This window comes from Panthera tigris, chromosome X, assembly GCF_018350195.1.
Source record: "Panthera tigris isolate Pti1 chromosome X, P.tigris_Pti1_mat1.1, whole genome shotgun sequence".
Classification (NCBI taxonomy): Eukaryota; Metazoa; Chordata; class Mammalia; order Carnivora; family Felidae; genus Panthera; species Panthera tigris.
The window spans coordinates 101,344,885-101,359,171 of record NC_056677.1 but is presented as its reverse complement, the minus strand read 5'-3'; the positions used below and the strand labels follow the sequence as shown (position 1 = coordinate 101,359,171).

General features: G+C 35.0%; 1 protein-coding gene across 9 annotated transcripts in view; it reads right to left on the bottom strand.

Annotated features, from left to right (window-relative positions):
- STAG2 (stromal antigen 2) overlaps positions 1 to 14,287 on the bottom strand; it is a 137,536-nt gene that overhangs the window by 25,282 nt on the left and 97,967 nt on the right. For 8 of the 9 annotated variants that reach the window (XM_042973900.1, XM_042973907.1, XM_042973906.1 and 5 more), the window contains 6 exons: positions 13,376 to 13,446; positions 12,966 to 13,053; positions 12,796 to 12,876; positions 10,893 to 10,985; positions 4,348 to 4,522; positions 75 to 214 (listed from right to left, as the gene is read on the bottom strand). In XM_042973900.1, coding sequence (XP_042829834.1) covers positions 75 to 214; positions 4,348 to 4,522; positions 10,893 to 10,985; positions 12,796 to 12,876; positions 12,966 to 13,053; positions 13,376 to 13,446 — 648 coding nt within the window. The remainder of the gene's footprint in view (positions 1 to 74; positions 215 to 4,347; positions 4,523 to 10,892; positions 10,986 to 12,795; positions 12,877 to 12,965; positions 13,054 to 13,375; positions 13,447 to 14,287) is intronic. The other variant, XM_042973908.1, reaches the window with a different exon arrangement.

Here is a 14,287-nt window from a genome sequence, read left to right as displayed (position 1 = left end):
CATAAAAGCCAGTGTTACACTCATTTTCTTTTAAGCATTATAAAAATAAGTTGCTATCCATTTTTCAACTTTACCTTCATATACTGCTTGAAGATATCTGCAGCTGTATTCATCTCCACCACAGTATATACAATTAGCTTACAAAATGCTGCAAGTAAATTTCTTCTCTTGTGCAAAGCTTCAATTTTGCTGGCTTCGTCCTCCTGTTGACCGTCTGAGAAAAAAAATTACAAACATTAAGCCATCTTGTATTTTACTTCTGCCATATGTATTTTTTAATTCTTACTATAAAATACCTTTATTTTGGAGAATTTGAAAAAATAAGGAAAAAGCATTTAAATGAAATGCAAATTATAGTCACTCTTAATATCTCAGTGAATGATCAGTTCCTTAATCCCAAGAGAGAAAATTTTTGTGAACTCAAACAGTAATCATAAGGCTGCCTGTTGAAGACATAACAGGAACAAGTGGAATGAGTCAGAGGAACTGATGTTTAGTGAAGTCAGGCTGAGCTTGCCTAACCCATTCATTCACTTGCCTAAAGGATAGTTTGCCAATGAGATCTGCAGACTCCGTGTCTTTGGTTAAGGCTCTTCACAGGGGACAGCCAAGCTCAGAAACCTTCCTATCCCTTCAAGGATGATTCGACCCTACCCTACCCTCAACATACTTATGCATATTACATATATTCAGTAAGTCTGGCCTAGGAACCATTCTTTTTAAGGTAACTTCACACATTTCTACTCAGATCCATTGTGTGAGATGTTGACATTCAGAGTTATCAAGGAGTAAGACTTACTTCCGACTGAATAGTCAAGGAAGCTGGACTATAGCCTCCAAGTACTGCCAAAAGACTCTTTCTAATTATTTGATACTGCAAATGAAATTGTGATGATACCTTTTATATATAAAGCTACGTATTTTCTTCTGGATAAATTTTACAAACGAAATTCCTTATAAAAACTATCTAATTTTGATTTACATTTCTTTGGTTAGCAGTGAAGTTAAAGTTTTTCGTGCATTGATTAGACATTTGTATTTCCTCTTTTGTGAACAGTAGGTGCATATCCTGTCAGCTCTTCAATATAACATCACCAATATCAAACAACTAATTTGTGTAAAGTAAGAATGTTCTTTAAAACAAATATTTTACCCGGTCTCTGATGATCCTTGATAACTGCTAGTAAGTCAAAACCAAATTTTGAGAATAGGAATTTCAGACAGAGCATCAGAAAAAGTTATCATGAGTGCATACTCCAGAATCCCAAAGCCATTTGATTAGAAACCTAAAATGTATTGTTTACTCTTTTAAAAGATTGCACTGAATATACCAGCTTTGTCTAAACATCTCTGTGATTGTAATGGATTTCTATACGATACTGTTTCCAATCACTGTTTAGTACTACTCTTAGGAAGTACATGTATTCAGATGTTTTCCCCCTACAGACTAAATTGCCCAGATATTAAAAGTTTTTGAGCTCTGATTTTGGGTTTGTTTTTAAAGTTTATTTATTTTTTTGGTAGTCTCTACACCCAAAGTGGGGCTTGAACTCATGACCCTGAATAAAGAATCACATACACTTCTGAGTCAGCCAGGCACCCTGGTTTTTTTCCACTTCTGACTGAAAACCAGCCACTTGTAAGGATTAAACAATGTTAGAGATTTATCTCACCCACTGGGCCTCTCATAGATGTTAGCTGCCATTGTTATTTTGTGTTGTCATTGCCTCTAGAAGCACTCTGTTTTACGCTCCCCTTCTCATGAGATGTAGACAAACAAATCAAATAAATAACCATGGGTCTACAACATCAGGGGTTAGATGAAAACGAAAAGCAATGGAAACTCATGTTCCTGGTGGGAAAATAAAACAATACAACAACTTGGAAGAATAATTTCACAACATGTGGTCAAGTTAAGACACACACAGACTATATAATCTGGCAATTCCATTCTTAGATATGCACTAGAAAAGCATTTGCACGTGTGCTCAAGGGGAAAAGTGTAAGAAAACATTTGTTGTAGCACTACAATAGGGAAAAAATTGATAACAACCTAAATGTTCCTCAATATAAAAATGGATAGGGGTGCCTGGGTGGCTCAGTCAGTTAAGCGTCCGACTCTTGATTTCAGCACAGGTCATGATCTCACAGTCATGGGATCAAGCCCCATATCAGGCTCCGTGCTGAGTGTGGATCCTGTTTTGGATTCATTCATTCATTCATTCATTCTCTCTCTCTCTCTCTCTCCTCCCCCCCAAAATAAAAAAAAGGAAATAACATAAAAATGGATAAAGTAGAGTTAATTCATATTATGTAACAGCAGTCAAGATGAATAAGCTATAACCATGACAACACTGACAGATTTCAAAAATGTTAATGCAAAAAAACAAGATGCAAAATAAAATGTTCAACATAATACCATTTATGTGGAAACTAGTAACATAAAATAAACTATATATTATCAGACATATAAACTTCTAATAATAAAATTAAAAAACAAAGAATGATAATGGCAAATTCAGAATAGCAGTTATCTCCAGGGAAAAAGAGTAATAGGACTGGGCAGGGATAAAAACAAGGATTTCTTTTGTATCTACCCTTTATTCCTTCAAAAATAAAAATCAGTAACAAATAAGGCAAAATTTGACAAGTGCTAGTGGTAGATATGGACATATGTGTTATATTTTATATTTTTCAAAAAAACTGGAATACATTTCATTTTTAAGGTTTAAATAGGAAAAAAAAGTCCAATAAGACTGAGTATAATTTCAACAAGCTCCTAGATAACTCAGGAGTATTGGCAAGCTTATTCTCTTCTAGTTTCATGGTATAAATGTAGTAGAGGCAGTCACCCAATTAACAAAAAGGGTGGTAAACCAAAACCGATTTTGTATCAGTTTTTGGAATGCAACTATGCTTTCCCATAGAAGTTTTAAAAAACTCCTACTCATCTCTTTTAGGATCTGATTCAAATGTTAGCTTATTTCAATGGTTTGACTCCCAGGCCAGTTAAAACTTTCTCTACAAGCCCACAACAATGTGAACATGCCTCTATTACTTATCAAATTGCAGTGAAATTATTTGTGTTTAGATACGTCTTTTCAGGGCACCTGGATAGTTGGTTAAGCATTTGACTTGATTTCGACCCAGGTTATGATTTCGTGGTTCAGGAATTCGAGCCTCAAGTCAGGCTCTGTGTTGACAGCTTGGAGCCTGCTTGGGATTCTCTCTCTCCCTCTCTCTCTGCCTCTCCCCTGAATGTGCTCTCTCTCAAAATAAATAAATAAACGTTTTAAAAAAAAATAGGTATGGCTTTTCCACTTGAATTCTCAAAGGAAAAGCCACTGTTTCATTTTTTTTATATCCATAGCATCTAGTATACTGCCTGCTGACCAATAAATGTCAAATAAATGTTAAAAAATAAAAGTCTAACTAAACCAACAGCTCAAAGTAAGAGGTAAAAAATTTTTAATGTTTATTTATTTTTGACAGAGGCAGAGCAGGGGAGGGGAAAGGCAGAGAGAGAGGGAGACACAGAATCCGAAGCAGGCTCCAGGCTCTGAGATGTCAGCACAGAGCCCGACACGGGGCTCGAACTCACAGACCACGAGAGCATGACCTGAGCCAAAGTCGGACACTCAACCGACTGAGCCACCCAGGCGCCCAAAGGTAAAAAGTTTTAAGTAAATAAACTTCAATACATGGACTCTTAACCAATGTTTCTGCTACTCTAGGTTTCTTAATTCTGTTTTAGCTAAATTTTAATACTTGAGAAACAAAGCTGGTTATTGATAAAAATAAGCTATAAGCCATGTCTAGAATTGTAGGCGTTTAGAATCTGATTTGCAGTGATGTGTCATTATATGTATGGAGATTCATATATATTGATGTTATACTGCACTTCAAATTAAAAACAAACCGAGAAAGAAGCCACCCAACACTGTTTTTCCATGACCTCTTGTTCAAGTAAGGCATCTGTGTATGTAATTAGGGTAGGAAGAGTAATTTAACACTAGGCAAGGCTGGTGCAATTATTTTCCTGTGAACATTCTGTACTGCCCCAGACATTTACAGAACAGTTTCAAACATTTTCTAACATTGAGAAATTATACAGTTTAATACAACAAAAAGGTCACTTAAAGAAACACTTTATTCTGTTCAAACTACCTGAAAACTGGTAAGAAGATATCACATTATCTTTACAATATTACAAAAAATTAATAGAAATGTGCCGGAACATGAACCTGTGTTTAAAGTTTTCAGAGTAAAATATCAAATAGTATTCTACCACTTCCTTAAATTTCTGCTGGATACAAAGGTTTAACAAAAAGATATCAATAAAATTACCTGCGCTGTTATTATCATCATCCTGTTCAATGAAGACATGATCCAGAATAAAGCTGAGCAACTCAGACTGCAATGAAGAATCAGGGGTGTAAACTAATGGCTCTAACATGTCCCGTCCTCCAGACATAATTTGATGGCTGAAGATCATCAGAATATCACACAGAATAGTGAAGGCCTATTAAAAAAAAGTACAGCATGCTATAATTCAAGGTTTCTCACCAACTACCACAAGAGACATATTTAACACAAAAACGGAATCTAACTTTTGCTTAAAAAAATTAGTTTAGTATTTTACTGAATTTTTAAAGCTGAAGAATATAATTTTCATAATAATGATTACTAATATGTGCAATCATGTTTTACTAACTGCAAGGTAACTTCACAAATATTGTTCCTTTTCAGCAACCTTTAAGTGACGTGAACATATTAACACTGCCAAAACATGCAGTCAGGAATCAACCATAGGTTTTCTGACTCCAAATCCCATTCTACACTATATGACCGTATCTCATGTTATACATTCCTAAATATGAAATAACATATAAACTTGGAATGTCCTAGAATATCTCTTAGAAGAGAGATCACAAAGTCTCTGGTACTTTTTAAGCATGCTCATGCTCATTATGTGTGGTAATTAAGTAGAGAAAAAACACAACCAATTATGTGCCTCCTTATTACTCATCAGGCAAACCTGATAATATCATAATAAACATAAAGCTAATGCTATATCTTAAGGAGCTTTATAAAAACTTGGCCAGGAGTTTTAAATGGACTCAAACACTAGTAAAAATAGAAGGAAACCGGAAAATTTTAATTACCTATTGGGAAAGGATTGTAATCAACATAGAATCTCGGGGTCACAAAGTCAACAGTAAAATACATTTGAAGGAAGACTACTGCTAGACAGATTCTAAGAGTATACTACAGAGCATAAAGCAGATCTCATTTATGGTTTTACCTTTTTGGAACTAACCACATTAACTTTTTTCTCTTTCACTTTATGCTTTCATCTCTTCTTTCAGTCTCTTCTCATTTTGCTATTATAGTAGCCATTTATACCCATCAGGATATCTGAGTTTATAAAAACTTTTGCAACATATACAGTAAGAACACAAAGTGATAAGCATGTTGGTATTTACTAATTAGGTGAACTAGCAGGTCAAGTGAACTAACCAGGAACTATTTCTGGAAGCTGTTAGAAGACTGACACACAAGATAATTCATGACCAATATTTCATGACCAAATAATTGCCAAGGCCTGAACAACAGGTTATATAGATTACATATGATAACCCATAAGGAACTGTGTGAACACTATAAGAAATAGGGAATATTAAGCTCAGTATCTTGGTGTCATATGAAAATATATCAAGTAATATTTCATGTATTAAATTTGGATCCATGTATAGCTCCATTAAAATCATATCCTAAGAGTTTAAACTCAATTTACTACCTACAGAAACGTTTCTTCCTTTCATGTGAAATGTAGAGATGAAAACTGAATTTCCAAATCTTTTACTGCTATAATTCAAAACTATATATTTAAAACCAGGAAATTCAGCAATTTAATAATTACAAGAATATACTTCATATTTTTGCATGAAAAACATGAAATTCAGTAACTGGATCTTGGCCATTTAACATTTTCTAATGTATTTATGCCCAAGCATGTATGTATGGGAGGGACAAAAGGGAGTTGGAAATAAGAAAATTAAGATTAACAGTTGGAAACTGACTGTAAATTTTTCACTATATAACTCCAAATACTTCCCTGAAATCAGTTTTGATATTCTAAAATAAAATAAAATAAAATAAAATAAAATAAAATAAAATAAAGACAAGTAACAAACACAAAGGTGGAACAACTTTACTGATCGCTTTATAGTTGGATGACTATATCTAAAATACTTTCATTGTAGCTTTAAGAATGCACTATATTCTAGGGGCGCCTGGGTGGCTCAGTCGATTAAGCGTCCGACTTCAGCTCGGGTCACGATCTCACGGTCCGTGAGTTCGAGCCCTGCGTTGGGCTCTGTGCTGACGTCTCGGAGCCCGGAGCCTGGAGCCTGCTTCGGATTCTGCGTCTCCCTCTGTCTCTCTGCCCCTCCCCAGTTCATGCTCTGTCTCTCTCTGTCTCAAAAGTAAATAAAAACATCAAAAAAAAAAAAAAAAAAAAGAATGCACTATATTCCACTAGGACACAGCAAAGACAGTCATAAGAGGAAAGTATATATCAATCCAGGCCTTCCTAAAGAAGGAAGAAAGGTCTCAAATACACAATGTAACCTTACACTTTAAAGAGCTGGAAAAAGAACAGCAAATAAAACCCAAAACCAGCAGGACACAGGAAATAATGAAGATTAGAGCAGAAAGCAATGCTATTGAAACAAACAAAAAAACAGATCAATGAAACCAGAAGCTGGTTCTTTGAAAGAATTAACAAAATTGATAAACCACTAGCCAGTTTGGTAAAAAGAAAAAGGAAAGGACCCAAATAAATAAAATCCAGAATGAAAGAGGAGAGATCACAACCAACACAGCAGAAATACAAACAATAATAAGAGAATATCATGAGCAATATTATACGCCAATATTATACGCCAATAAAATGGGCAATCTGGAAGAAATGGACAAATTCCTAGAAACATATATACAACCAAAACTGAAACAGGAAGAAATAGAAAATCAAAACAGACCCATAACCAGTAAAGAAATCGAATTAGTAATCAAAAATCTCCCAAAAAATAGAGGAGTCCAGGGCCAGATGGCTTTCCAGGGGAATTCTACCAAACATTTAAGGAAGAGTTAACACCTATTCTCTTGAAGTTGTTCCAAAAAATAGAAATGGAAGAAAAACTTCCAAACCCTTTCTATGAAGCCAGCATTACCTTGATTTCAAAGCCAGACAAAGTCCCTACTAAAAAGGACTATAGACCAATTTCCCTGATGAACATGGATGCAAAAATCCTCAACAAGATATTAGCCAAATGGATCCAACGGTACATTAAAAAAATTATCCACTACGACCAAGTGGGATTTATTCCTGGGATCCAGGCCTGGTTCAATATCCGGAAAACAATCAATGTGGTTCATCACATCAATAAGAGAGGACAAAAACCATATGATCCTCTCAACAGATGCAGAGAAAGCATTTGACAAAATACAGCATCCTTTCTTCATAAAAACCCTCAGAAATTAGGGATAGAAGGATCATACCACGAGATATCATAAAAGCCATATACGAAAGACCCAACGCTAATATCATCTTCAATGGGGGCAAACTAAGCGCTTTCCCCCTAAGGTCAGGAACAAGACAAGGATGTCCACTCTCACCACCGTTATTCAACATAGTATTGGAAGTCTTAGCCTCAGCAATCAGACAACACAAAGGAATAAAAGGCATCCAAATTGGCCAGGAGGAGGTCAAACTTTCACTCTTCGTAGATGACATGATACTCTATATGGGAAACCCAAAAGGTTCCACAAAAGAACTGCTAGAACTGATTGATGGAATTCAGCAAAGTCGCAGGATATAAAATCAATGCACAGAAATCGGTTGCATTCTGATACACCAACAATGAGGCAACAGAAAGAGAAATCAAGGAATCAATCCCATTTACAATTGCACCAAAACCCATAAAATACCTAGGAACAAATCTAACCAAAGAAGTGAAAAATCTATACACTAAAACTATAGAAAGCTCATGAAAGAAATTGAAGAAGACACACAAAAAAAAAATGGAAAAAGATTCCATGCTCCTGGAGAGGAAGAACAAATATTGTTACAATGTCAACACTACCCAAAGGAATCTACATATTCAATGCAATCCGTATCAAAATAACACCAGCATTCTTCACAGAGCTGGAAGAAATAATCCTAAAATTTGTATGGAACCAGAAAAGACCCCGAATAGCCAAAGCAATCTTGAAAAAGAAAACCAAAGCAGGAGGCATCACAATCCCAGATCTCAAGCTGTATTACAAAGCTGTAATCATCAAGACAGTATGGTATTGACACAAAAACAGACACTCAGATAAATGGAACAGAACAGAGAACCCAGAAATGGACCCACAAACATATGGCCAACTAATCTGTGACAAAGCAGGGAAGAATATCCAAAGGAATAAAGACAGTCACTTCAGCAAGTGGTGCTGGGAAAAGTGGACAGCGACATGTAGAAGAATGAATCTGGACCACTTTCTTACACCATACACAAAAATAAACTCAAAATGGATGAAAGACCTCAATGTAAGACAGGAAGCCATCAAAATCCTCTAGGAGAAAGCAGGCAAAAACCTCTTTGACCTTGGCCACAGCCAACTTCTTAACACGTCTCCGGAGGTAAGGGAAATAAAAGCAAAAGTGAACTACTGGGACCTCATCAAAATAAAAAGCTTCTGCACAGCAAAGGAAACAATCAGCAAAACTAAAAGGCAATCGACAGAATGGGAGAAGATATTTGCAAATGACATATCAGATAAAGGGTTAGTATCCAAAATCTATAAGGAACTTAGCAAACTCAACACCCAAAAAACAAATAATCCAGTGAAGAAATGGGCAAAAGACATGAATAGACACTTCTCCAAAGAAGACATCCAGATGGCCGACCGACACATGAAAAAGTGCTCCATGTCACTCATCATCAGGGAAATACAAATCAAAACCACAATAAGATACTACCTCACACCTGCCAGAATGGCTAACATTCACAACTCAGGCAACAACAGATGTTGGCAAGGATGCGGAGAAAGAGGAACCCTTTTGCACTGCTGGTGGGAATGCAAACTGGTGCAGCCACTTTGGAAAACAGTATGAGGGGTCCTCAAAAAATTAAAACTAGAACTACCCTACGACCCAGCAATAGCACTACTAGGTATTTACCCAAGGGATACAGGTATGCTGTTTCTAAGAGGCACATGCACCTCAAGTGTTTATAGCAGCACTATCGACAATAGCAAAAGTATGGAAAGAGCCCAAATGTCCATCGATAGACGCATGGATAAAGATGATGTGTACACACACACACACATACATACACACACACGCACGCACGCACAATGGAGTATTACTCAGCAATCAAAAAGAATGAAATCTTGCCATTCACAACTATGTGGATGGAACTAGAGTGTATTATGCTAAGTGAAATTAGTCAGAGAAAGACAAATATCCTATGACTTCACTCATATGAGGACTTTAAGACACAGAACAGATGAACACAAGGGAAGGGAAGCAAAAATATACAAACAGGGAGGGGGACAAAATATTAGAGACTCTTAAATATGGAGAACAAACAGAGGGTTACTGGGGGGGCGGGGGGGGGGATGGGCTAAACGGGTAAGGGGCACTAAGGAATCTACTCCTGAAATCATTGTTGCACTATATGCTAACTAACTTGGGTGTAAATTTTAAAAAATGAAAAAATAAAAAAATAAAAAATACACTATAAATTAAATGAACAGTATACCCCAAAATGAAAAAATAAATAAAGAGTACCCAACAGAACACAAACTGCTGAAAATAGCACTTGTGATGACTGCTAGGGATCTATCCCAATGTGCAAAGGTTAAGGAGAATGAAATGGCTAAAAAAAAAAAAAAAACCCTTGATATCACAATAACCATTTTAACTGTATCATCATTAATATTTCTTATAACAGGATTATGAAAATGTCTTCCTCACAGAAGCATTTAAAAAGCGTATGTCCAAAAAACCTTAATCCTCTATTAGGGAATTAAAACTAAACAGGCTCTTAGTCCAAGGATCAGAATTCATTTTACAGATGGGAAAATTACCTATGGCAGCATTTAACAATATATTAATTTCCAGAATGAGGAGGTAAATAGTAGTAATGAAATCATGAGGGCATATGAAGTGCGAAGGTAACTCTTTGAAAGCAGGGAAATGATTAAAATTTTTATTTCAAAGTCCACAAAAGGAAAAATAATGTACACAATCAGGATGAACAGGAATATCAGTCTCTATCTGATAATATTCTCAGAGATGACAAAAACCGTATGGACCCATTCTCCTCCCTGAGGCACACTTGTACTTGTTCATTTCAATGGGGAGCCTGCGTGGCTCAGTCGGATAGGTGTCCAAACACTTCATTTTGGCTCAGGTCATGATCTCACACTTCGTGAGATCAAACCCCATTTCAGGCTCTGTGCTGACAGCACGGGAAGGGAGGCTCTCCCTCTCCCTCTCTCTCTGACCCTCACCCACTTACATGAACTCTCCCAAAATAAAGTTTTTTAAAAAAGAATAACTTACGTAATTTCATGCATCTAATTTGTATATATGGGTCTGTTTACCATGTGAGTCATAAAGAAACAGTAACAGAATAACTACAATATGAGGGTAATCTACAATACAACTTACAGATTCCACATGAAATACATTAATCTATTTTCTGAGCATCATATACATGGACAGATACAAGTCATTTCTACTTTGCTCAACCTCAGTATTACTTTAATTTTCTGTATTAGTTCAGACATTTGTAAAGGCTGCTTACAAAAGATGGCTATCTACAGTAATTACTAACCTGCTCCTTAACAGTAGTATTCACGTTGGTCAGGTAATGCTGACATATCTGACAGAATACCCTCATCTGTTTCTTTAAACGCAGCAAATCCTCCTTGAAAAATCCAACATAAAAAATTGAAGATATTGTATACAAACCTCATGTATTAAGATACTTCAAATTACATAAAATATATCATATGTTTAACTATATTAACTTTGTACATTAGAGTTACTTATTTATTATTCATCAGAACGAAAAAGACAAATTAGACCATTTTTCTTAAAATTTGCAACAAATTGCAGCTTTAAAAATACCAGGTATATTAATGGGTAATATCCTAAGTGGTCTGGGTGCTTTAAAAGTAGAAAACCTATATGACTATATATGGCTATCTTTATAAACCTACTAACTCAGAATGCGTAAAGAGTAAAGATTTATGCTCCATCATCGTTTTGTAATTTGAAGGGTAGCCAATTGATGACGAAATTAATTAATAATAAAAGAGACGGTATCTTTTATTTCTTACTTGAAGTATACCAGTTGTACTTTTTAAAAACAGAGATGGACAAAAATCAGTTTCGTGGTATTGCTCCAATTAAAAAAAAATTAAGGTCTTATAAACATACAATAAAAATAAATCTTTTCCTTACATTTTTTTCCTAATTATTTACCAATTACCTTAAAATATTAAACTATTCTACAAAGATCATCCTCACTAATTTAAGGCATAACCTTGACCCATCACCTAATACTGGATCCCAAATGATAGAATATGAATATATATTGCAATAGACCATAAAGTTAAAGAAAAACAAGTTTAACTTGGAGATTGATTTGGTAAAGAAAATTCAACCAAGCTTCAGAACAAGTTTGTATTCAGTAACATTCATTTTTATCCTTTTCCTCTACTCAAAATATAATCTCCTTTCCCATTTTAATTTTTAATTCAATGCTTTTGACTTAGACGAGCAGTCATATTTGCTAATATGGCTACTGTTCCTACTAGAAGCTTGGCATTGAGTTAAATAAATTTCTTGGGTGTTTGACAAAAGTACACTGACAACAATACTCAACTGTTTTTTCAAGGGGGAAATATCCATTTGTGGATATAACAGCATCTTGTGCATTATCACCTCAGAGAAATTCTAAGCATTTAAAATTATTCTGTGATTCTATGCAAAAGAAATTTATTATCAAGACTATGGTTTTTGAGGGAAAAGCTATGAACAACTAAGTCTCTATCTTCTAGAAAGTGCTTAATATTTATACAGATATTATATAATACTTAAGGCAACATCTACTACACGTACAATGCTTAAGCTTCCAGTTTACAAATCAAAGAGGCAGTACTGCTTAGTTCAATTACTGAACACATCAAAGATTGCCATTATGGATAAAATTCTGAAAGTTCTACTACCTTGTAGCTGCCACATTATACTCAACCAGAAAGTGATTTATCATGAATTTGGAACATCAATAGAAAGATCTAGGTATGAACAAAGTGATCCCAAAACAATACTGAGGCCTATGAAGATCTAGGGGCAACTGGCTTGTTATCATCAATTTATATAGTCCAATAGCTATACGCTGGTTTCAAAGGCTCTTGGTCATAATTTACAAAATCTGTATTTCTATATGTTCTCAATACTATTGAGAATATGGACGTACATAAACTATGCCACCTTAAAATGTGAAAGAATTTTTCATTTAAAACCATGCCTTGAATCATAACATATTAATGTTCTTTCACTGAATATATATCAAACTACAAAAAAAACTTTCTAATGGTATACATGCCTAAATGGTACTTTAGAAATAAGCAACACTTTACTGAAATAACTGATCTTACTAAATGTGTACATGTGCTGAAAACAGTTAATGACACTGAGCGTAATAAGACCCTCACAGGACCACCACAAACCTTTGTAGAGCTGCTTTCAGTTATCTTTGCAAGCTGCCAAAGGATCACATAGTGAGTACACTGCAGGGCATGAATAACAATCTGTAAAAAGAAAAGAATACAGTTAAAATTAAAAAGTCACAAGTTTTCATTCTCGAAGTTAAATATGTAACTTGAAAATAAATAAAAACCTGTTCAGGCATGTCTCCATTTTCAATTCCGGTTTTCAATAGTTTGTAATTACAAGCAAACAAATCCCACTTTGAAAGATCATGAGCACTGTAAAAGACAAGTTATATTTAAAAGTTAAGCTTAATCACTTTGAGTGATTTGGGACTTGAATGTTAACAAAAATGCTGTTAAAGTAAATAAAGCAAACTTTTTAACATGCACCCGCAACAAAAACGAAATATGTTTTAAAAAGTATGGTATTTGATAATTTGTCAATTATTCCCCAATTCAAAACATGATTCTACCAACTACTTTTTATATAAAAGTGCAAGAAATCTAGCAGAATGTGATAACATTATAACCCTAAAACACACAAACTGGTTTTGATTTTGCTAGTTTTAAGACATCAGAATATTAAAATTCAACTTACTTATGAAAAGCAGTGATTCTCTTCAATGTTGACAATACCTGATATGCATCATCTTCATCAGGCTCTTCCCCCTACAAATATTAATTAGACAGCATTAAACCTTAATAACTACCCACATGAAAAACTTTAGGCTATCACATTGGTGATACCACCTTGAGAAAAATAACCTAACACCACAAACTAAGTTTCTCATTCAAAACCTAGTCTGCTCAAATTTAAAGCAGTATGGCTGGAGTAATGAGTCAATAGAGTTGTTATCACGGGCACATTATACTCACGAAGGAAAAACTGAATGACACTCTCCCCTTTCCCTTAACGTAACCTTGACACAAAACTAGGAAGTAATTTACTCTTTCACAGTAAAAGATGTATTAGGACAATAAAGAAAAATATAGTAAAGGACAAACAAGAGATCATAAAGACAACACCTAAAAGATAAAACCTAAATGAACGAAACACAGTGCTCAAGAAAGACATATCGACCTTTTTGAGTATCAATTTTCCAATTTAGAGTAACTTAAGTTTTTGAAAATTTTATGAGTCTTACTGCCATGAAACTTATAATTTTTTTTAAATACTATCAAACTTACTATACTGAACCCTGTGTCTCTCAAAAAACATTTTGTTTCTAAACTTGAATTTTTCTACACAAGTAATTAAACTTAATTAATCCACTGCTTGGGGCGCCTGGATGGCTCCATCAGTTAAGCGTCCGACTTCAGCACAGGTCATGATCTCAAGACTCATAAGTTAGAGACCTGCATTTGGCTTTGCGCTGACAGCTCGGAGCCTGGAGCCTGGAGCCCGCTTCAGATTCTGTGTCTCCCTCTCTCTCTGCCTGTCCCCCACTCGGGCTCTCTCTCTCTCTCTCTCTCTCCTTCCAAAATAAATAAACTTTTTTTTTTAATTTTA